This window comes from Fringilla coelebs (genome assembly GCF_963513975.1).
Source record: "Fringilla coelebs genome assembly, chromosome: 3".
Classification (NCBI taxonomy): Eukaryota; Metazoa; Chordata; class Aves; order Passeriformes; family Fringillidae; genus Fringilla; species Fringilla coelebs.
Genome location: NC_140030.1, coordinates 44,316,349 through 44,341,183, shown reverse-complemented (window position 1 = coordinate 44,341,183; position 24,835 = coordinate 44,316,349). Strand labels below are relative to the sequence as shown.

Below are 24,835 nucleotides of genomic sequence, written 5' to 3'. Positions count from 1 at the left end.
CATTGAAAAAATAATTATGGATAAATGATTGTCTCTTAGTAACTGGCGAGGCAATGCAGAGTCCTTTGCCCCTTTTTATGCCCTGAGAAAACAGTAACTTTGGAGTTCCTTCTTTCAGCTGGAGAGCGTAGGGAAACTACTGTAAGCCAAGATTGCTTTGCAGCATTGAAACTATGTACAAGCAACTGCTACAGGCACCCTGACTTGCCAAGTCATAAATTAAAAAAATCACTTTGCCAAAAAGTCTTAAGGGTCCATTGGTTCAATTGTTTCTTGCTTGACCTTAACAGGTAACAGAGGTAGTGGGTGACCATGAGGCAACTTCATAACTGACATATCTGACGACTCGTAAAGGTTGCATCCTGAGGAGATAAGCCCATTTCCCAGGTTCCTCTGCAGAGAGACTTTCAGGTTAGCTCCTTCCATTTCCCTCCTGAGCATGGTCAGTATATCCTTCTCCACGATTGATGTTAAGTCGATATTGTCCTCCACTTCTTCCAGCTTGTCAGCATTGTCACTGATGTCGAACTTCTCGATCTCCTCATTGATTCGATTCAGGTCCTCCATGGAGAGGCCCGAGGCCGGGGCGACGGGGCAGTTGCCCTTCAGGTGGACCTGGAGGCTGCAGAGGTGAATGTAGCTCTTGTGGCAGTGGATGCATTTATGGGGGCGTTCCCGGGTGTGGAGACGCTTGTGCAGCTTCAGGTGCACAAATTGGGTGAATTTGGCTGGGCAGAGCTTGCACTGGTAAGGCTTCTCTCCAGAGTGGAGCCGCAGGTGGGTTTTGAGATTGCTGGTGCTGCTGAACCGCTTGTGACAAACCTAATGTGGGGGGTGGCAGAGAAACAGCGAATGAGTGGGAGGCGATTTTATGGTTTAAATCACAGACACCTAGGAGGAGACGGCAGGATGAAGCAGCAGCTTTCTATATCTTCACACTTTCTCACAAAGGGAAAAAAATCCCCACCTTTTTTATTTAAATACTGCTGGATGTCATTTTGAGTGCGGCTGATGGCAAAACTGTATCAGGCAGGTGTTGCTCTAGCAGGCTGCAGGCAATCGTGCTGTCTCACAGATGCTGCTGCACCAGGGCTGGGCCCGGCTGTGGTGCAGATTCTGGCCCTGAGCAGCCAAGGGTTTGTCCCTCAGCCCTCCCTGCACACTGTAGGGGGTGTGCAAAGCCCTGCCGTCCCTTCAGCCTCCGAAGGAGTCACCTCTCTCTCTGTGTTACATACCTGACACTCGTGGGGTTTTTCTCCCGTGTGTACCAGATAGTGCTTCTGGAGGTGAGCCAGCTGCGTGAAGCCCTTATTGCAAGTCTGGCATTTAAATGGTCTCTCTCCACTGTGTACTCGGAGGTGCACCTAGGGAGAGACAAAGCAATTAACAATTTGCAGTTTCCAGTACTACAACAAAAGTGCTTTCAGATGTTTCCTAAAGTCAGCGGAAGAGTCCCATTGCCAAAATACAATGTTATCTAGTTAATTAGGTGGCGTCAGTATTAAAGCACACAACCACGCTTTCTTGCTAGGGGATGCTGTATTAAGCCCAGACACATAAACAGCCTAACAAGCAAATGAGGCCTGACCCTGCTTTTCCTCTAAAACCTACAGGGAGAAATCTGAGCCTTCAAAGAAGGCTCCTGTCTTATTCTCCACTGCCTACCTTCAGATTGGAGAGCTGGCCAAAGGTCTTGGAGCAAACGTTGCATTCGTACTTGATCTTCCCATTCTGCTTTTTCAGTGGGTATGGGAGGGTTTTGTAACCGGTCACATTCCTCTTACTTTTAATGAGATTCATGGCTTCTTCACCGCCGGTGGCAGCCAACACCACTGAGGTAGGTTTAGGTTGCATTATGTGTTCCGAACTGGCTGCTGTACCAGCGGTGGGGGACCCACTGGTAGGGCTGCATGGCTTGTCCTTCATGCTGGCAGCAGCGCCCGTGATAGAGAAGGCACTGTTGGGTGCTGGTATGAGGAAGTCTCTTGGATGATCAGGCTGCAGCAGTCGACGGCCTCCTTCACTGGGCAATGAGCTGGGGAGTGTGGTGGGGTTGAGCATGTGGTGGGAAAGGCTACCTCCACTGAGCAGGTTGCCATAAAGAGGGTACATCCTTGGGAAGAGATTGAAATTGTTGATGCCATTGATATTGTTCAAAGCGCTCAGGTTATTACAGCTCATATTGAATGGAGGTAACAGGAATTTGGGGTAATGGGGGTTATAGGATGGTAGAAAGGCAGGTGAGAGGTGGCCAGGAGGTGCATATCCAGGATAAGACCCCAATCCTTCTGAGCCATATGATCCGTTCAAGTAAGGGTATGGCTCTCTGTGCTCTTGGGAAGTAGGTGCCAGAGGCGAAACTGTGACCCCCGGACTACTGTGAGGGCTTGAACTTTTTAAACTTTGGTCTGGGCTGCTCCTCCCAGAAGGACTTGGTGTAGTAGATGCCTGGATGGGTGAGTGAGTGATGTAGCTGGGTCTGTCCATGCCATATGCTAAGGAAGCTTTCAGATAGTCTTCAGGAATGTGAGGTCGGATTGGGTAGACAACGCGAGGCAAGAAACACCTCTCTGGGCTATAGTTCTTACGTAAATCATCCAAGTCTTTTTCTGGAGTAACTGGTGAAATGTTGGTCTGAAAGAAGTCTTTTCCTTTAGGAGGATTGGATTCCATTTTCAGGATCTCTTTCACACTGTGCTCCTTCTTTGGAACGCTTTTCTGATAAAGCTCATCTTTATCAGCGCTGTGCTGCTTTGGATTAATGTGGGTTTGTGCTGAAATACAAAGACAAGATAATGATTATTTAGATATGTCGCTGGTGTTATCTCTTTTCAAAACAGAATCTAACCCCTACAAGTTTAGCGGGAAGGAAGGGCTACTCTCAGAGATGAGCAATCATTCAACTTGCCACAAAACTCATGGCTGTGTGAAGAAATGCCTGCTGGTATTAAGTCTTAATAAAAAGCATTGTTAATTTAAGGGATAGCGACCAGTACACAGAGATCTGGATGATGATGCATTTGCAGAGTGCCAGCCTCCACTCTGCAAACTGATTTCACCTTTCTTCCCCCTTAAATTTGCCTAGCTTCGCTGTTGAATGTCTCTTTAAGCTGTATTTCTAATAAAAGTAGTAATGAGCATTTGTCCACAATACAGGTTTAACTGAAGGACTTTGCAGAACACAAGCTCCCAGAAACGTTCCTCAGTAAAATAACAAGGCATGACAAATTGGGTTTTGCCAAACCGCAGCAGTCACTTCACCAGCCAGTTCAATTACTTACAGTACCAAAAAAACCATGGCTGGCTAGGATGAAAGCCTTCTTCAAAGGGAAGGTATTCTCCATCAGTAAACAGATCATTACTCATTAAATATACTGCTTAGGAACATCTACAACAAAGCAGACTATTTACTGCAGATTTCTGTGGCATTCAGTCTATGCAAAACTCCTCTGCTTACAGCTGTATTTTATAAAAAAAATGCTGAAGCAAAGCAAAAGAAAGCAAGACTGGTTGGCTCCAGCTTAAGTTGAAATGTGCTTTTTAAAAAAAGGGGGAAAAGAAATATGTATTTAGAAGGAAATAGAAGCTAGCATACATTCATCTCAGTTCAGCACATACTCTATTTATTTGCATTCAAAGACCTTGCTGTCTGGACATAATACAATCTTAACAGCACACGGGAAGATGACTTCAGTAGAAAAACAAATCTGCCTTTATCTTTGTTACATAATCTTAATTACTTGTAGGATATTTTATTATAGGGGGGAAAAACTACAAGAAGGTTTCATAATCGTAGTTAGTTAGTGCAAGGCTTTCCATCAGGAGGTACAAGCCAACACCAGTAGGTACGTGACTCAAGAGCACTGCAGTCTTTTAGAAATGTTTCTGCTCCCATGACTGACTGTTCTTACTTCACTATCTGAGGTGAGAAACAGTTATTTCTGATTTTTGGAGGATCATCTGAACCAAGTGAGGAACGTAAGAACCAGCAATGACCACGCCGCTTTCAACACAGATTCTTTGCTTCACTATTCACTACCCTGATGGAATCTATCATTTGGCAACATTACCCTATAAGGCAAAGAAAGCCATTTATTAAACATATACAAGAAAACAGCTGCTTGCAAAGCATGCTCCTACTTACAGCAACCCATTTTACAGTAGCATCCTTTTTGAAATGGCATTAGACTAGTAACAAGCAAATTTAGTTTGAGATTTTTGAGTAGTTTGTATATTTTCAAGCTCCAATGAAATGCAACTGAACACAGTTAAGTTCAATTAAAATATTTATGATAAAACTTAAAAGTGTTGTACAGCAAGCATATGCACACATAAGCACACAGATGCTTCCCAATTACTTCTCTTAGTGTCCAAATTTTAATGCAGAGCTGTATAAAAAATAAAGTAATAACATGTTGTGTTTTCTGGCTTTAAAAAACATCTACTTTCTTTGGTAATTTTGTCTGTACTCCTGGACTGGTAACTCATTTTCTAAATGTCAGCCAGATTTTGGGGCATAGCACAGGGGTCCTACTAGGTTCAAGAAGCTCCACAATGGCACTGTGAATAATATTATCTGTATGTTCTTATCAGCTGCCTTTCACCACAGCAGTGTTTCAGAGCAAACATTTCTGGTGACACTATCAGCATCGGGAAGTATCAAGACCAGGCAGTATTGAAAACTGGACGGGGGGTGGGAGGCAGGACTTGTGAAGCCTTGCAGCAGGAAAAATAAATAAATACCACCTTATCAGGCCCGTATCAGTTTCTCAGTGGGGTCTGTCAAGCAGGAAGTTCAAATTGACACTTTTCTCTTTTAAAGAAAAAAACCCAGAGGGAGGGGAAGAGGAAGGAGAAATGCTGGTGGTGCTGAAAAAGTGATAGAGAAACTGGGGCCTCTTCAGCTGGAGAAAGGGCTCCCACTGTCACAAGGTTAAACATGAGGGTGGGGATGTACGTGCCTTATGTGCAGGAGCAAGCCCAGGAGTGACAGAAAGGAAGCTCATGCAGAGATGGTAACTTTCTTTGTGCAACAATCCCATGCCCTCTCTTGACTGACTAAAGATGATTGCTCTTTTCTTCCCTTCTGAATTTTCCTAGTAAAGCTGTCCCTCCTACTAATTTCCATGTGTAGACAGAAGTTATGATATTTAAAGATATTTTTTCAAGTCTAACTGTGACAGCTCTCTTTAGTTTGCAAGCTATCTTTGGTCCATAAATCCCCTCTTGGCTTTTTCCCTTATTACCTGAGCACAAGGGACACTTGGGAACACCAGAGAGACCAAAACATAAACAAGTGTGTCAGCACTGTGTAAAAAAAGAGAAGGTTATGTCCAGGGCCAATGAGAGGTTCTTAAGTTTTATACTGAAGGTGGATTTAAACCAGGGCTGAAATTGATTGAGAGGTTTACAACCCTTCTTGTTGCTCTTAAAGGAGCCATACTTCAAAGTTAAAGAGATATATTTCTTATAAATGGATTTTTCTTTTTGAACTTGTGATCTTAGATTTAAGTTTTTACCAATCAGAATGTCTCCCATTCACTCTTGAAATGCATTTCTCCCCCCCATACACACACACACACACATATATATATATATATACATATACAGTAAATATAGGCACATACTCTTCCAAGATCTGTCTAGTTTCTGTGGTCAGAGGGACACACAGAAAAGAGATTCACAACAAAACAAGAATGGTGCAGCTGCATTTTTAAGTTACTGATCAGAGGGGGGTGGGGGGTGGAAGAAAGAAAAAAACCCCAGATGTGCCTCTTGAGGATCCTGACACTTCTAACTGAGGTCAACAGATTATTTGCTCAGATCTGAGATTAGTTAGTGCGTGCAAGAGGAAAAGGGACAAAACTCCTGTTACTTTTAAGTATTGATAAAACGTGGGTGAAGGAGCTGCCTGAAGTCACTCCAGTGTGGGTGTTCCAGCTACAGACTGCTGCAGAGCTATAGACTTTGCTCACGGATCTTGTGCTCTGAGCTATAGCCTGAGAAACATTTCATAAAAACAATGATCTGTTCTTTTCCAAAAACTTGAAAAACGGTTGTAGGCAGACAGTAATTGCAACAGTCATTTCAGGAGTGAGATGGTACTGAACACTTCGAGTGGTAGAGCTTAATTATGCCGATTCACATTTTCGATCTAAATTAAGCACTTCTTTTGCTAGTAGAAAGAGAACCTCGAAGTTGTGAAGCGGGCAAAACAAAGACTGTTTCCACTCAAAGTGAGAACAGAGACCAACATTCAGAAGTACAAAATTTGATCATCTGTTTTCTAAATGTGTTCACGGCAGTGTGACATGCCTTTGAAAACCTTTTGCTCAGAGAAGGTCTTTCTGGGAGCTTCAAATAATTCTCAATATTAAGACAACTTCAGACCTCAAATTCTGATTTTGTGAAGACAACTTCTCATATCATTTAAAAATCATTTTCCTGATCCTTTTTGAACATTCCAGGAGGCATTTTTTTAAGCAAGTGCAGATGTTTCCTCTCAACCCAAACAGAAAAGCTTCAAAACCAGAAAGTGAAACTGCCCATAAACAAAAGGGAAAGCGAGCGACAGGGCTGAGCTAACGGCCAGCATGTCAGGGCCAGCAGGAAGGGGAGAAGAATAAATTGCATTTAAGAAAAAAGCATTAAAAAGCTAATCTTCATAGAACCGGAAACACTTTAAATAATGTCTCGTTAAACCTGTTAACGAAACAAAAAGATTGCCAAATATTTTGTAAATATGCAAATTATCTTCCCCCAGCTTGAACTTTTTTTCTAAAGCTTGACCAAAAGATGTCACCTGCCTGTACTTGACTGAGGAGACAAACATGACACGAGCAGCAGGAAGTTGCATCATATGATTGCAATATATGAACATTATTATCAAATAGTCATGTCCTGAGTCAATGCAATTGTTTGGATTTTGTTGGGTTTTTGTTGTTTGGTTGTTTGGTTTTGGTTTGGTTTTTTTAAAGCTGTTACCCTCTCCACCCCTCCATCCTAAAATAATCCTCCCATGTTGAGGTAAGAATGAAATTCTAAACCATTTGGAACCGCCAAAGCAAATTTCCTCAGTGTTTGCTAAATAAAATATCACAGATTAAAAGACAATCTGAAGGAGCAGTTGAATCAGGTTAGGCACATTTAACAAATTACTGAAAATTTATTTTTAGCAGAATACAGAAATCTTGTGCCACCATAATTAAAACTATTTACTGGACAAAGGCACCATCTGAAGGTGACATCTCAAATCTTGACAGAAAACATTAGAGACCTCAAAAGAGGCAGGAAGGGAATGACATTTGAGCTTCCAGCACTGGGATAATATGGAGTCTTGTCTCTAACACTATTGTGCAACTCCTTGCAGGCACTTCAACATCCATTTGAAGTTACGTAGCTCCACTCGGAGCTAATCACGGCTGTGAAGGTAGGTGTGTGCTCCAGCGTCTGAAGGACTGGGTCAAAGGCCCCAGTTCAGGAAAACACAGAGGACAGGGTTAAACCCACAACTAAGTACATGCCTAATTGCTGTCTTGCATCTGGATGCTTTCCTTCTGCGGCACAAATGAGCTAATGCTGGGGAAGTTACCTTTAATTTGAAAGTTTGCTGTTACACAGGCAAGTAGATGTTACATGTGGGTGTGTAAATACATTTATGCTCTAAAGTGGTAGCTCTCTCATTTTTGAGGCCACTAATTACAGGAAATAAAGCCAGAGAAATTCCCTGATACATTTTTCCCCAGAGGCCCATCCTGCTCTGGTGCTTAAAGAAGAGCTAAGGTGCTGAACTCTAAGGCTGTGATCCCCAAACCCTTGAGGCACTTAAAGCAGCTGCCTATATTTTAAGTTGGCAAGACTGGAAGGTCTCTGTAGGTGTGTGTCCCAGGTGGCCTCTCCTGTGCCAGGCAGCCAGCCAAGGTAAGACTCTTCCAAAGCCTCCCACGGGCACCAGTGTGCACTGCACACCCAAGACACGGTGAAGGGAAAGATCTGGGTGCAACACACCATGGCCACTGGCTGCCTCCCGCCCACACCAGCATGTATCCCATGGGAGGAGACCCTGATTTCAGCTTGCCTCTTGGGACCTGGACCCCAACTTTCCCTCCCTCTTCCTCAGCAGGCACCAAAACCAGCAGCCACAGGCTGGGAGAGGTGGTGATGCACCCCTGCTCTTCTGAGGGAAGCCATACCACTTTAAACACCAAATTAGCAATCCATTTGGCTGGAGAGGACTTTCCTGACTTCCTAGCAGGTTGGGGGGGAGGAGGGGGTCCTCTCAAGCAAGGCTGTGTTCAGATGTCTTGCTAGGCCAAAAGCCCCACATTGTAGCAGGTACAGGGTACCAGAGAACTGGAGACAGTCTTGCACTTTACTCATGGATGAATGTAGTGCCAGGGTACCTTGGCCAGCCTTTGTGACAGAGAGAGGCTGGAGAAGCAGCATGATGCTCTCTAATTTTAGATTTAACTAGTAGCCTGGGAGAAAGGAGCAGAAGAAAGCTAAACAGTGCTGCCATTCACAGTTAACTCATCTGGTTCCAGTACTAATGCTAGAAAAACCACCCCTGCTTGCACGATTGGTACAGGGACTTTGGCAATTCAAGATCTTTGGGAGAATTTTGGATTTTTTTCTTCCACACTTTTCAAAAGGCTAACTTTAGAAAACCTCAATCCTTATGGTACCTGTAGAATTTTTGGCCCATCTGCAGGCTTTAGGCCTGAATGTGTTGCTCACAAGAATGAGGGGGGAAAAAAAAAAAAAAAAAGTGAAAAGTTTCTCATTTTCTGAACTGCTATTTTCTTTAGGTCAAAGGAGCTAACATAAAATTTCTAAATGGTTTAAATGTAATTATCTTTAAAAAGAGAAGAATGTCTATTTCAAACTCAGCAGCTGGAAATATTGCAAATATTAAGGCTGAACTACAAAATTGTGGCTCAGGTTCCTATTTCTTTAAATCCTTATACTGAGCCTACTACTTTTACTAAAATCAGTTGTTCTGCCATGTCCAGACACTCCTAGTTTTGACCTGATTAAGAATAACCGGACACAGTAAAAAACACTTTACAAATACATTAACTGCTACTTCTGCAAGGAAGCCTAAGGTGCCAGCAGATGCAGGAACTGAACCTGTGTTTGTGTATCCTCCTAGCTAGTGACCAAATGTGCCTGACTAGATTTTAGCAAATTCCTCATCCACCAGAGCCCTACATGCTGTTCTCTCATCTCACCTGCATGTCCCACTGAAAAGCCAACAGCTCATTATATCAGGAAATAAAACTGCACCGAGAGTGGTGAAATGACATACGTGCAAAGATGACAGAATTAGTGAGACAGTTTCTGACTAGAGAATATAGCTGCCTAAGACATTCCCTCCCTCTCTTCCCTCTGTCATTAGGAGACAACAAGTTTTCTTCTATTAATTTGTAGGGAAAGACAAAAAGCTAGTGAAAGGGTGACACCCACAGAGTATAGATGTACTTTTGATTAATCTGAATGTGTGATACAAATTTTATAATATGGGATGACAATCCTAATGTAACACTGCCCCAAGTAACACTGCTATTTTATAACCCATTCCTTGTTGCCAAATAACCATAAATAGTTCTTTTTATTAAAAAAAAACCCCAAAACTGCTTGCAGTTTTTCCTTCAAATTTCAGTGTAGTCACTGGCAGAAGGACAAAAGAACACTCTGCTTTAAGAGCAGCAGCAGGGGAAGTAGCCTAAGAATCCACTGAGAAGTCAGCAAGAATCTTTTCTTCTCTAGAAGGGGCTCTGGGTGAGACGTCAGGCAGTGATTAAGCGAGAAGTAAAGCACCAAGGCTGGAAATAATCAGAAACCACAGAGGAACACAAACTCCTGGAAACACCTCTTCCCTCTGCTACCAGCACTATTATTTTTGAACAGAAAATGAAAGCTGCAATAAAAAGTCAAGAAATGGGGACAAAGTACACTGAGCTTAAAACACAAGTAACCAGATGAGAAGACCTCAGGAGGTTTGCTGCCGTAAGATAAGTAAGGGTAGATGCAAGGCTCAAAGTGCATTATGCAGTAAACATGTATTTTGTCAGACACCTAGACAGAGTCATGGCATGTTGCCACTTCCTGGTACAGTGAGGGCAGCCCTTTAGGAGCATGAGTGGACAGACTTTAGTATATGCTACCAAAGCAGACTTTTGCTCAACACACTGTAAGATCTGAAATTGCACAGTCTGAGAGTGAGCCAACAGCTACGGTTAGGAAGACAGAGGTCAGGTTGTCTGTCCAGAACTTCACCAGATAAGACTCAGATTGTAAACAAACAACTACTCAGATTTTATAATCTCTTTCCATTTGAACAGGCACAGGGAACTCATTCTCTTGTGTTGGGTTTTTTAATTCCCCTTTTCCACTCCAAGCTACCTCCTGTGACACAACAGATGATGCAGCTGTGTAATTATACAACTTATTATTAGATCGTACAGGCAGAAGAGACATTAGTAGCATTCCTTGTTTATACTGTAATCCACTTACTGAGGTTCATCATTGTCAGCTCTCTGGAGGGGGGATAGTGCAGCCTCTCTGCAAAGTCTCGGCAATACCACACAAGCAGCTCTTGGTTGGCAGGGATGGGCTTGATGGTATAGAAGTAGATGTTCATTCCATTCTGACAAGCAGCCAAGTTCTGCTCCTGAACAGAGTAGCCAGGGTTTACATAACGCATCCAGTTGCTCTTGTCCTCGTTAAATCCATCAATGAAGTGGTGAAGTTCACCACTTGAATAAATCTGGAATAGAAAGGAAGTGCTTATGAATATATATGCATATATATAGGCACAATACGCAACATGTAGGCACAGAGTCCAGAGGGGAAAAGTGATAAGCTCCCTTTTTTTTTCTTAAGATGAGCATATATTACTGAAGTAAGAGTTCAAGCTGTGTTCCTGCCTTTTCAACAATGACATCCTCTGAGTTAAGAAGGTATTTAAACACAAGGCCACAGTCACCTTTTCCATTTAATCTTAGCCTGCGTCTCTGCTAGCTTTGGAAAACAAGACCCAAAATCTGAAATGCAGAGTACTCTCTCTGTGTGAACAGTCTACCTTAGAGTCCTTTTCCTGGTGCTCTGATCAACAAGTGGGTGATGCTGATGACGGCAGGTCTGAGTGCATGCTTGCATTAATGCTTTGAGTCACCTGTGTATAAGACTGACTGGCTGTGCTATGTCAGAGTTCCTCTCACCTCTTTCTATGGCCTCTGTACTTGCAGTTTCCTACCACCTCCACCCAAAGGTTTAAACTATGCAAACATTCTCCACCCCCCAGAGTCCTAAAGCAACACTTGCTCATAGTTGAACTGTAACCCTTTTGTAGGAAGGCTGGGCGAGGCAAAGATGAAATTCGCCTGCCATAACTGAAGGAAGACCTGACGAGGGGTTAGCCCATGAGATGTCACTTTTCCTACCAAGGACATGTTCTGACTTGTCCACAGAGGGGCAAGAAAACATGAATCTGAAAACTGCTCAGCGGTTTTTCAGAGGAAAGAAGTTCCCATCACTGACAGAAGCTACCGTTTCTTGAAATAATAAAGTGAATTATTTTAAAAAAGAAAAAAATTCAAGAGAAATCCAGGAAACACGCTTGCAAAAACACACTGCTTACTCTCAAGGGGAACTAGCTCCATGCTGGATTAAATGGGGTTCCTGGTTTTCTGACAACAGATCACCAGGCAAAAGCCAGACCTTGAAGTGGGAGCCGCTCGCACCAGCAACGCACCTCGCTGAGCAGGAAATGCCTTTCCAAAGGGGAGACAGAGCTTATCTCGGGGAGAAAACCCTCCGCGGGGCGTTCCTGCCCATGTGCCCCCAGCACTGTCTCCCGACCTCCCTGGCCGGCAGCGCCCTCCGGCCGCCCGGGACCCTCCCGCGCTCCCCGGAGCCCGGCGGGCAGAGAGGGGCGGCGGCCTGGCCCTTTAACGCGGGCCGTAAACACCAGAATCACTTTCTTTAAGAGTAACTTCCTGTAAACTGAGAAGGGGGAAATACATGTGGCCTCATCAAAGCAGCTTGCGAGAGATTTTGCGGTGTGTTTGTTATGAGAAAATGGAAGGGAGCCGGGCGAGTTGTGCTGCATCAAGAGGAGCCTTCGGGTTTCTCTGCTCACCCCGGCTCGCAAACTTCCAGGAACGCGGGGCTCTGGCGCTTGACGCTTGCCACCACTTTCCAAACCAGCCTTCCACCGCTCCCACGTCAGGGCCGCAGCTCCGAGGCCCCGGCAGAGGCAGCCCCCAGCTCCCACCTATTCTGGGGAAGGCGCGCCCAGATGTGCTGAGTCACGGCGCGGTTCCCAGAAATGACGCGGGCCCGGGCGGCCCCGCTCCCCTGGCGCGGGCAGCGGCCCCGGCGCCCAGCAGATGTTGCCGCTCCTGCCAGCGAGCCCAGGATGCCTTTAATAACATGTGGGAAGTTATCTCCCACAATTTCCTTTGCATATGCAAGCTCGTGTCAGACCCCTAGGAAGGAACTAATTTTCAGTGCAGCAGTCTGCCTTGAACGAATCAAGAGATTATAACAGGGAATTTAATGATGCCTAGATGGCTCCTAGGATATTATTTCTGAGGATCCCTCCACATTAAGGCTTAAAATCACATAATAAGAATGTCGTCATCTTTCTCACTGCAATGTAGGAATGAAGTCCTGCAAGATGGCTATCAGCCCCTCTTCCCTGTGTCAGCCTTCTGGTCTCTTCCTAGACTGGACACAAGCTCCCAAAAAGTACAGTAAAAAGAAACATTTTGTGGCCTTATTAATGTGAAAACAGTTGCCTGCTCTGTAAAAACACTCATGCAAATAACTGCCTGTGCAATGCTGTATTACATCGTACAAAGATGATCTGAGAAAACCAAAATGATTCAATTAGGTAGGAAGAAAGGGGTGTGGGGAATGCTGGTGCATGCCCTGGGTTTCACCTGGATATGAGGTTGGGATATTACTAAGGCAGGCAGGCACCTGAGCACAGAGGCTTGGACACAGTCCCAAATCCACGGATTTAGACACAACCTACATGGCTAGAAGGCAGCAAAACAAATCCATGGAATGAGATGGGGCTGAAGGAATGTTCTCTAACAATTAATAAAGCGTCTGTAAGGAAAATGAGGATTATGTCGACTGATAAACTGGAAGCCTATTCCACAGACTGCCCACGCCAAAACATATTGGCTGCTGCTTTCTTTCAGCTTATACTATGGAGTTAAAATTAGGCACCACCTCTGGTGTTTGTCTCTTTTCCCTTTGCTGAGATCCATGAGCTGCTTTTTTAACAATTCTGAGGAGGCCTAGAAAGATTTATTAATTGAATGATACATGCTGAAGACTACCACCACTGTGTTATAGCAGCTCTATACAAGAAGCAGGAAAAAATGTCAGAAATGTATCATAATTCCAGAGTGAAAGTTTATGCAGTGCTTTAACAGCTTCTTCATTGTGGGAAAAATCAAGGGCATGATACTAGCATAAATCAGAATGACTTGCTGCTGTGAAGAAATGCAAAATAACCTGCCCTTACAGCAAGCAGCAGAACTATTTCTTTACAGAATCAGCACAGATTCTGGAAGAACGAGCCAGGAAGGGCTGTGCATCTTCACCGTTCTCTCCACCCACACAGTCCCTACATTCAGGACAGCCAGGCTTTTACTCGGCTTAATTCACCCACTGGCCCTGTTTGTGCCTGGCCACATACAGAGGCTGTCCCCTGCATCACACAGCAGGAAGTGACCCAGCTTCTCAGCCAGACTCATTTAGTGATCTGCTCACTGCAACAACGTGGTGCTGTTTTTTCTTACTTACCCGCCAAAAGTATTTTCTGTTTGCATTCTTGGGAACTGTATCACTGGTATAGATCTCTCCTACCAGGGGTCCAAAGCGTGTTCCTTTTGGGATGTACTCTTTGCTTATCACTCCAGTGACCTACAAGAAGAGCAGCACAGGATCAGTCCAGTGCCAGTAGGAAATGAGAAGTCTCCCTCTTCTCCCCTGTCCCCCAAATGTAACGAGGTAAAGCAAACAATGCAACAAATTTTTTGTGACAGGTCAGCAAAACAGAAATGAATAAATGAACAATCCTGTTGGTTACAATATGAACAGTTTTGTTAGGTACTACCATTTTCCTAAGACATATGGAAACTAATGATGAATACCACCTTAAAAATGTGCTTTTTGGAAATACATTTACAAGAAGAAACAGTAAGCAAAATGTACACAGACTGTCAAATATCTTCAGAAGTTATTTTTCCTACCAAAGGCAACCCATAAAAGTCTAGTTCCAGCAAATAAAAATATGCAATATCTATCAATCACTTCACTGCTACAGAGCTTGCTTTTCTAATAAGTTAGGAACTGGAATGACTGCTCTTCCAGATCAAAATGAAACCACCCTCCACCCCCCTCCATTCCTTGGTCTATACCCGCCCTGACAGCTAAAAGGAGAACACAAAAAAAAAAGACAACCTTCAGTTCTCTTACGAGCATACAGTGGCACACAAAACAGAATATGAAATGGCTCTGGGACATATACTCACAGGTCACTTTCTTGTACAAAAAGGAATCATCAGTTCCGGTAACATATATTAAAAGTGGGTTTGGTCAAAAAAGGTGTAAGGATTTTGAAGAAAATGCTCCACTATGCTAGGTCTAAGAAATGAACTCTGGTTGTTCAGCTTCCTTCTTGACAGTAATTATACCAAAAAAAGTCACTGACCACAAATCAGGAAGCAATTCATCATTATTCAGAAGAACGTGCCTTGGAGTAACCCTTTGCAAAACACTGCTGAGTTATTGGTTTTGTCTCTCTGTTTCTCACCAATAATCTTCTTAAATTTAATGTATCTAAACAATATTAGAAAACCAACAATTTTGTAAACCAAAAACCCCAAGCCTCTGCAAGATTCATCTTGCTGCTCAGATAGTAGAAAAAAAAGAAGGTAAAAAGCCCATTAATTTGGTATTAAAACCAAATGTATTATAAACTCCCATAGCAAAATGTATTAAACATCCTTCCCCTTGTCTTGCCACACATCTTGCCACTTGTCTTTTTGCTCACCAGGATTTCAGAATAAGACAGGAACAGCAGAAGTAGTTGAGGAAGACTGAGAACTGGGATTACTGCTGTCTGTACCCCACAAGGAATCTATGTCCTTACCAAAGCAGATTAGCACTCGTCAGACCCTAGAGATAGCTCACTTCAGTGAACTTTTCTATTTCTTTTAACAGTCCTTCTCAGCAAAGGGTGGTAAAAACTCTGGACTGTGTGTAGAGAGCACTTCACAAATTAGCTATGCCTTCTGGTTTTCTCATGCTACATTTTCTTACATTGTGTAATCCTTAACATGTAAGTGAGAGGCAGACAGAGAAATCCTTGCCTGTGTACTGGTCAAGATTAAAAATCCCAGTAAAAAATGAACACCTAGCATAATTTCCTGTTAAATGTCAAAATGAAGGGGCCAAGTAACAGCCACAGATTCAAGGAATCACCTGGAAACAGATTGCTGGGTGTTCGTGGTGGCTGTTTGTACTCGTTTGCATTTTAACATGTGTTTTCAGCACACTACAAAGAAAAAAAATTAAAACATCAACAGCAGAGGTAGTTAAATGCTCCATTGATCTGTGCATCTGGACTGAAGAGAGAGAAGAGGGACTTCCAGAAATTTTCTTACACCTACCATATGCTGAAACAAGCTCAGTGGCTAAGTTTTATTTTTGTCTTGCTTGTACATGTCTCATAGAGAGCTGAAAAAGGCAGATGTTCTTCTCATTTTCCCTATATATCTTAATTTACATCCATCTGCCCTCTCAAGAAAAGTTCACAACCAAGCTACAAGCATACCCTACCAGTTTTACTGCATGATAGCTTGAGATTTTTTCATGGTTTTAAAAATATCTTGGCCTTGATTAAAATGACTTTAATGAAATTCTCAGAATCTCTAGAAATCACTCCTTGAACTAGTCAACTTGAAACACTCTCTGACACAGCAGATACTTTTTGATATCCACTTTATAGACAGCGCTTGTGTTCAGCTGTGCCAGTGGAGAAGATGATTTCTCAGTCTGTACCCATCAGAACTTGGCAGAAGAGGTTCTGCACATCTGCCTGTGCCAACTCTGAAGTTTTGCTAAACCAGGCTATAAAGCTGTCCAGATGACTTTTAGCTGACGGTGGCTCTCAGGTCAGCAATTCTCGGCCTCTACTGTTCCCCCACAAGCTCAACTGCTAGGATGGATGAGGGCCACCCTCCAGAAGGCCACTAGCAGTGCCAAGGCAGCCTGGCTCCAGGCTGCCAGCAGCCCCCCTGTCGCAGCCAGAAGAGGCTCCTGCCCCGCCGCAGCTCAGCGGGTGCGGCTTAAGAAGAGGCCAGGAAGCAGGGAGCTGCCGGGGGCTGGCAGGCAGGACAGAGGCGCAGCTCCGGGTCCGAAGCCGGGGGTGAACCGCCCCCGGGCTGCCGGAGGGCTGTGCCGGAGCGGCACTTCGGAGCTGTGTCCGCCAGGTGTCCTCCAGCGCGCCGCTCCGCCCGCCGGGGAGCCCTTCCCGGGAGCCGCGGGGAGCGGGGCGCGGGCGCTCCCCAGGAGCAGCGGAGCCCTTCTGCCGCCGCCCGGGCGCTGCCGGCGGGCCCGCACCTCGCCGCACGGCACCCACGGGCTGCTTCCCCCCCTCGTTCCTCTCCACAGGCGCTTACCCCTTCTCCCTTCAAAGCTCCCAGCGCTCCGCCGCGTCCCTCCTCTCCCTAGCACAACAGCATTTCCAGCAGGAAGGTGCAGCCCGGCGGCAGCCGGAGCCTGCTGCCCGAGCGGGCCGGCTGCGAGCGGCGCCCGGGCGCGCCGGCGGGGACAGCGCGGCCGCCGGCGGGGCGGCCCGGCGGGGGGAGCCCGGGGCCGGCGGCAGCCCGGGAGCGCGGCCCTGGAACTGACCAGGGTCCTAATGCGGCGCCGGGGGCCGGGCACGCCGGGGGCCCGCCTGGCCCGCTCGGCACATCCCGGCCTGCCCGCGGCCCCCGGGCATGAGGCGGCTGGGCTCCGGTCCCAAATCTGATCTGAGATGGCGCTTTGGAAGATCAGCGATCCTGCACCTCTGTTTGGGGAGAGGGCACTGAAGTAAAACGACGACTCCTGCTAATTCTGCAAGGGGATGGTATTTTTTAATAGGACCGCTAAACTGCTTTAAAAAACCAAAACACCGACCAAAACTCTTATTGGCTTCATTAAAACAGTAGCATTCTCCACACGCAAATAGGGTAGGCCGTTGTGTGTCCTGAATTAACACTAATTTTAATTTTCTTTTTAGCTACTAGTTCTATAGTTATGTATTTTTTACCCCTTTGTTCAGTGACCAGTTTTCTAAAGGTTATGCCACAAAATAGAATGCTTTCAGATGGCTTCCTCGGCAACCACATAAAAAATAAATAAAAGCAATAGGGGAGAGCAAGTGTCTGAGGTCAGTGAGGCACAGTTCATAACAGCTCAAAATCACTGCTTTCACCAAAATCACCGATTCAGGGTCTGCCTCTAAGAAATGGCTTATCAGACATATGCAACAGTAATGGGTGGTTTGTCGAGATATGTATTCCTCTGTCAAAGCTCACACACCAGGATGAGATACTAGTAATATTCAAGATAGCAGAGTAACTGTCATTTTATATCAAGAAAGGCTGTTTGGGCTTTAAGCACCGAGACCAAAGGGAAGATTATTGAAAAAAATATTTTTAATGTCTGCATGAAAAGATCATTCACATATGGCCTTCCAGAGCATAAGTCCGACACCACATTTCATTATTTTTTGACAATTGCCAAAACTGGGGGAAAGGACAAATAATTCATGCATAGAAATAAATAAATGACTTCATGTAAATCTAACTGCCTAAAATGTTATGAGCAGTAGTAATTCATTTTTTTTAATGCTGACACATTCTGTGAACTCACAGCAAAAAATGTGTTCTTCAAAAAAGTCCCTGATCAAGATCCAAGAATAAACAAGAGTATGATGACGTGCCATGGGCTCCCTTGCAAATTGCATAAACCTTTAAAGAGGAGCTCCACAAAGCATGCAAGGAGAAGACAGAGAAAAAGCAGCCCTCCCCAAACAGCAGTGGCCGTACTTCCTCCCTCCTAAGCAGGCACGCAGTACTTTTCCTGCTCCAGCCAGAGATACAATACTAATCGTGACAGAACTAGGACTTAATGATCTAATCATGACAGTATCAGTATTTCACAAGTGATACATTATAAAAGTTTTTTTGACAATAAACTGACTCAGCGTTTTAAACTCTCAACCGGATGAAGCCATAGCTTTCCCCAAAGTTAACAATGAAGATAGCTCACATCAGAAACCCACTGGCAAACACGCACGTATGCATCCCTCAAAGTCTTACCTCATCTTTTTGCAAGTGAAAAAAACCCACTCTCCTGAGCTGTCAGGACGCTGTCAGGACTCCAGTGGTTTTCCATGAGGTCAAAACCAGAATCAGGCTCCCTCACTGACCCACCAACACGCAAAAGCTACGCATGTACCCGGTCCTGACCTCACTAAACAAAATCAAACTTGGAAGGCAGACAGAAGAAAAATACAGTGTCTCATGTCAGAAATTCCTAGCACACAAGTGGATTGTGCCATTTACAACTACTTCACCCTGCAGACGAGTAGCAAATGAGACCTGTCTGTACATTCTCCGGAATGTAGCCTTCACAGAAGGTGGGCGAAAGAGCACATCATATTGACCCTTCCTTGCAGAGCTACCTTAAAGATAGTCAGGGCTCAAAAGCTCCTATTGCTCCTTAGGGTAGGTGCAATTCAGCACAAATGAAAGACCGGGGGGAGCTTTGGAGAACAAAAGGAGGATGTCCTATATCCAGACTCCCACTAGCAGGGAGCTGCACGGGTCACATTTTACAAGAAAGAACCAGCAATCTTTCAACAACTTCTCTCTCCCCCACCTCTTATACAGAGATGGCAGCAATCCTCCTGATTCACTGACCTGAGCCAGGGAATAAGGAAATTACACCTTGGTGTTTCCAAACACAGTGTTGGGAATTTTGAAAGCTCCCTGGATGTCTCCAGCCACAGCAGCAGGACTCTAGAGGGGCAGAGGGAGCAAGCAGCCTCAGCAGCCAATCAGTCATCAGCCGGCAGCCAAGGACCGACCCGAGCTGTCACACTGCAAGCTCATCCTTCAATCAAGAAATCCTCCTGTAACCCATGGCAGAGTCTCAGCTTTATTTCCCTCTTCACACCAAACTAAGACCTATCTAGCAATGCAATAACATAAAACCAGGTTTCACACTTCTTTTCTGGAGCATGACCTTTCTCTGCCAAAGTTCTGCAGGGCAGGGCAGGGCAAGGCAGATGGGAAGAGAAGAGTGATTTTAAGGAGAATTTAGCTTTAACCTCTTACCAAATGTACTTGGCACTCTATTAGGCACTGCCAAGCTAAATTCCACAGTGTCAACACCCTTCAGCTGGGGGTCTGGCCCTATTCCTCTACACAGGACTAAACAAGTACCTGCTCTGGAAGGAAATATTTGATAGGCATGGATGAGTGTACCTCTTCTTTTCAGCTCTGTGGTCAGTATGTTTAGCCCAGGCAGAAGCACAGGTAATAGTTGCTATACCACAAGTCTCAGCACAGGGAGAAATGAAGGGTTGTCCCCTGGGTTGTTACGCTACTGAACATCACACCTAGCTATAATAGCTACTCTATACGAAGGAGTAAACACAAAACCAAATTGCTCATCCAGGCTTGTTTCTTTACAGCCCTTCTGAAACAACAACAAAGAATGTACCCACTCCAGGGACAAGGATGGAACAGACTCGCACGGCTAGCTACCGGTGAAGATACTGTCCCAGATAAACAAAAGTTCATTTAAGCTACGACCACACTTCTGTCAAGCTTGCTACAGTTCTACCATTACTTCCTTAACCGACATGCCAGAGTTTTTAAGAATTTAGGAAGTTGGGAATACAACAAGCTCACGAAAAGAATAAAGCAATTTCATAACCAAAGGGAAAACAAAAAGAAATAATTAAACACATTTCCAGGAATTTGTTGGGTTTTTTTTCCCTTTACTTTTTTAAAGCTATTTATTGGACAACCGAGGCACTTTAATCTCTGAGCCAGAGGCAATGAATGGTCCTGGCAAACAGCAGCCTAGAAATTGGCACAAAGAACTACCCCACAGTTTAAATATGCTTATTCAGATGCTGTTCAAATTGTGTGAAAATTTAACTGTTTGCGAATTGGTACAGAACCAGTTTCAGGGATAGGTTGGCTACAATTTTCAGTGAAAATATTATACAACAGATGACCAGCACACAGTTTCTTAAAAGAGTTATTAGGGTCGCATATGAAAGGCCAGCGGGCAGCATTTGTTGTTGTTGGTAGGGTGTGTGCGTGTGTGTATGCTAAAGAATCAAAGACAGGGTGAGCACACGCTTTCCAAAGCGCTGTGATTTGGCTTGTCTGACTTCAACCTTCCCCAGAGCACTGCCGCTTACCTCTTTGCAGTTAGATGCATATTTGAAAGTCAAGTTCCTTGGCAAGGAAGCCTCTGCCTGAGTTAGGGTGCCTCCATCGGCACTGGGATCCAGCGGATGATCATTTACAATATATGTGCACTTCTCTTCAAAATCAGCCTCTGTCCACAGAGTCATGTCAGCATCCTCCATGTCCATTTTCATTGTCCACTCTCTCCCTTTCACCAGATTCTTGAAACTCACAGCGTCCGAGCTACACTGTGTAGCAGCCTGGAAAAAAAGAAAACAGCCTTTAATCCTCATTGTCCTTCAGTGTTGTGGTTTCCGTTGATACAGTGTGACTAATACAGTAGTCTGTGACACTTTAAAAGCGTATGCAGGATAGTTGGTACAGTTGAGTAATAGCCAAAAAGCAGTGTAAACGAAGCTGCTCTGATTGAAGCAGCACTTTAAAATGCTAGTCTCTGTAGTAAAGAGGGAAACAAAAACAAAGAGGAGAAAATCCCTAGGCTGTGACAACCACTTTACCTTTTTCAGACCCTTTCCTTAATGCTTCAGAGAGAAAATAATATTCCGTGCTGAAGAAAATGTGGGGTCATGGCCGTGAGACCACTTAGTCGCCTGTGGAAAAGCTGCCTCAGAAAAGTGTCACACAAACAAGGAGAGGAAGAGGAAAGGAACTGCTGTCTGCGTCTGAATGAAGCTAAAAATGGAAAGCGCATGTTGGAAGAGCGGAACCCAGCCTTGCCTCTTCCAAATGGGGAAGCCTGAACTTTCCCACCGGCTTTCAACACACAAACAACTTTCAAAACAACCTGCCCCCCCCCCCGCCTCCTCCTGACGTCCCCTTATCCTTTGGCATGGAAGGCTGAGAAAGCCGACATCCTGCCAGCATCACTGTAGAAGCAGCAGCCCTGCACAAAGCACTGCAAAATGTTCCTGCGGGTCAAACCAGAAAAGAAGCCGGGGAAATAAATAAAATAAATATATATTTTTAAAGTTATTCTATCCCTTTTGATTTTGGTGGTACCTCCTAGAATTAGTACCCCAAAGCAGTGGATATGAGCCTAGCAGAATAGTTTCAGCAAGTCCTTCAGCCCCTCTGTCTGTTCAGGACAGAAGCACTGTTATCTAACCTATCCTCGAACATGTATTAGGGTCGGGCTCGTTCTATAAGGTTCATGAGGAACCAAAATCTGTGCCTACGCCTGTAGCTGAGAATAACGCTCAATCCGGCGTAAAATCCCTTCATTCTTCCTTTTTGGATGCGCAGCTACTATGAAATTCACACCCCTCCTCCGGGAAAAACGAAACACGAAGACTGAAAGCGCACAATCTTCCGAGAAAGAGGTTAAGGGCTGACTGACTGTGGGTTCGGGGGAGACCCCCGGCGACCCCCGGGACCAGCCCTCCCGGGAGGCACAGCCGGGCCGCCCGAAGAGGTGGGGGTCGCGGCAATACACAGCCGCCGCCGCCTCCGGACCGGCCCCGTGCCCCGTCCTGACCGCGGTCGAGGCGAGCAGTGCGACAGTGCCGGACCCTCGGCGTTGAAGAGGAAGAGGGGATGAACAGCGAAACTCGGGCCAGGGGTATGACAGCTGCGCAGCGGAGCGAAAGGGTTAACGCCGATCAGAGGAGCGCTCCCGATCCGGGAGAGGCGACGAGGAAACTTTTGCTCCGTCCCGCGGGCGCCGGGACGGGCGAGAAGCAAGAGCCAGGGAGGTGGAGACGGGGGTGAAAGAGGGGACGGCATCGCGCTCCTTACCGGGGCAGAGTCCGCGCGCGTTTCCACACCGAAGCCCACCGGAGGCGGCAAACCTGGCTCATTTCTACAGAGTAAACATTTCTCCTTCCTTCCAGCGGCCGGGTCCCCGGGAGACTGACTCACACCTCCAGCCGCCGCTCCCCTCCCGCTCCTCCCTCCCCCGGCTGTCACAGGTGCTGCTGCTCTTGCCGCTGGGGAACGCTGGGGGGCCGCCTGCCACAGCCGCGCTCTCCTCTCCGCTCCGCTCCGCTCGCCCCGGCCCGCCCGCCCGCGCTCACGCACCGGCCCCTCCCTCTCTCCGCCGGCCCCTCTCAGAGCGCGGGAGGTGGGGCCCTACCTGCGGACCCTGCCCCGCCCAGCCCACCCGCGTTGTTTTTTTTTACATCACTGTTATTATTTTATTTTTTTTCCCCTTTCTTTCGGCCCCGTGCGTCAGCTGGGAGAGCCGCGGCGCTGCCCCGCCGCCGGGATCTGCCGGGTGGGCGGGCACCGCGGCGTTTCGCGGAGAGCGCACCTGAGGCAGCTTTTACTAGAAATCTGTTTTCCGTGCTATTTTTAAGCGCCGGAGTTTAACACATGCCCGCTTTCGTTCTTGCACAGTTTGACTTGATAGAACTTTATAAAAAATACCAACTTAAATTAATTTGCTAGTTTACTGATTAAAACTCGATTCAAAGTGCTTGCTCCCAAACCTCAGCAATTATAGTACTTTACTTGAGATGACAAATTTGGGAGTTTCAGAGTTTTGATTTTATCCCTTTCCAGAGTCTCTAATCAGCGCCTGTAAGAGGAACTGGGGGAAACATTTGTTTCTTCCCTTAAACAAAACCTTCCCCCTTTCCCTTGGTAACAGCAGGGAAGCTCACAGCAGCAGGACACGGCACGCAGCGTTTCCCAACCCGACGCCCCTTTCGCGGCGCGGTAAGAAAATGAGCACGGGTCTTGCGCTGGGCGATGTGCGAGCGGCCATCCGGGAGCACGCTGCTGAGGGAAGGAGGGTTGGTAGAGCAATCAACAGAGCCCGGCACCCAATTTTTCTTCCTCCGATCCAAGTCAGCATGCTGGCTGAAGGAAGGACATCCTGTGATGATGGCATACAATGTCCTGTTTGTTTATTATTAAGAGCATTCCTGCTTCTCATTACAAAACAACCAGATGCCTTACTTCCTTCAGTGGTCCTGTCTCTTCAGCAAGGCGTCCTCGGGCTCAGAGGAACGGTGATGCACAATTCCATTTATAGCCATCCACAGCCCAGTACAAATGCTAGCTGCTTCCCTGTGAGACAACTCTACTACTTTGCCTTCTTCTCACACGTCTGCAAGCATATTTCTCGCCACTTGCCTGGCACTTTATGCGACAGCTAGTTTCACATTCTTCTTCTAAACGTACATGCACTTATATTCTAGGATGATCTCGGTGTATTTCTTCACAGGAGAAAGGGAGAAGGGGGGGCGGGAAGCAGGTTTATGCAGTCGGGTGCCTGTCTGTCTCTCTGACAGGCGTACACAAACCCCTTTCCCTTAACCTGCTTCTCCTCCCACTGATAAAAAGACGTGTGGAAAGGATTACTTGCCATTTTGGGCCTTCGATGCTGAGAATAGCACATCTGTGTAAAGACCTTCCGTGTGTGCGCGCTAACGCGGCAGGGCTCGTGGCAGCAGACCTAAGTAGGGCAACTGCTCGCAAGTGAGTGTCCTGGCTTAACTGCCACCACAGTGTAATTCCACAGGAGAGGTGGCCCGAGCACTGGGGCTGGAGGATAGAAATGTAATTGGATATACCCTGTAAAACCGAGGCACATCCAAAATGAGGTCTAGGAAGGCTCTGAAGTAGGAAGAACCATTCATTAAAGGAGAGAAATCCGGCCTACTTGATTGGGTTAATTAACTGATGCTGAGTCACACTGCATAGAACAGAAAAACAATGTAGTCATACTGAAGGTGATTATTTTACTGAAAAATAGTCTCACTCTGAGAGGCAGCTGTTTCAGAGCTTTTCACTTCCCTGTTAGCTTGCAAGAAAAACAAAAAAAAGGCGGGGGGGGGTGGGGGGGAGACAAGAAGAAAGGGTTGATGTGTTTCCTTCAGGGACTGATCTTCTTAATGGGAAGGAGAGCAGGGGAAAAAAGCAAATCTGCTTTTCAAGGAACTGAGAATGCTTTTGGGCTGGAAAACAAGAGGAAGCAGAGATTAGATTAGAGTAGATCACATCAGATGAAGTGAAATATTCATCAGGAGGATGCCAATATCCCAGGTCAGTGTGGTTCTATCCCTGGAGCCTGTGGAGGTGAATACAGCCTATGAAGCCTATGGACTTCAAATAACTCTGTGGCACGCTCTGAGGCTATCCTGAAATTAGCTCCAGGTGTCTCAGTGAAGCTGAGCTCAGAACTATCTTAGTGCAGGAGAAGGGGTATTGCTGATGTGCAGATCCAACCTAGCAGTGCCTGATCTGGAATAAAACTAAGTTTATCAAGAAAAAGAGACAGAAACAAATTGTTAAGAATGTGTACTAAAGTAAGAATCACAGAGGAAACTCTGCCATTAAAGAAATATATAGACTGACCTTCTGACCTT

General features: G+C 45.7%; 1 protein-coding gene across 2 annotated transcripts; it reads right to left on the bottom strand.

Moving 5' to 3' along the window:
• Positions 1-246: 246 nt before the first annotated feature.
• Positions 247-22,394, bottom strand: PRDM1 (PR/SET domain 1; the record flags this gene model as incomplete). 2 transcript variants are annotated; one of them, XM_084202362.1, is made up of 7 exons in its annotated part: positions 247-822; positions 1,236-1,364; positions 1,666-2,774; positions 10,516-10,768; positions 13,825-13,944; positions 20,516-20,764; positions 22,260-22,394. In XM_084202362.1, the coding sequence occupies 6 exons, from the start codon at positions 20,696-20,698 to the stop codon at positions 247-249; spliced, it is 2,370 nt and encodes a 789-aa protein (XP_084058488.1). The 2 variants fall into 2 exon arrangements, with proteins under 2 accessions (XP_084058488.1, XP_084058487.1); XM_084202361.1 differs by lacking the exon at positions 22,260-22,394 and having other exon boundaries at positions 20,516-20,797.
• Positions 22,395-24,835: the final 2,441 nt, after the last annotated feature.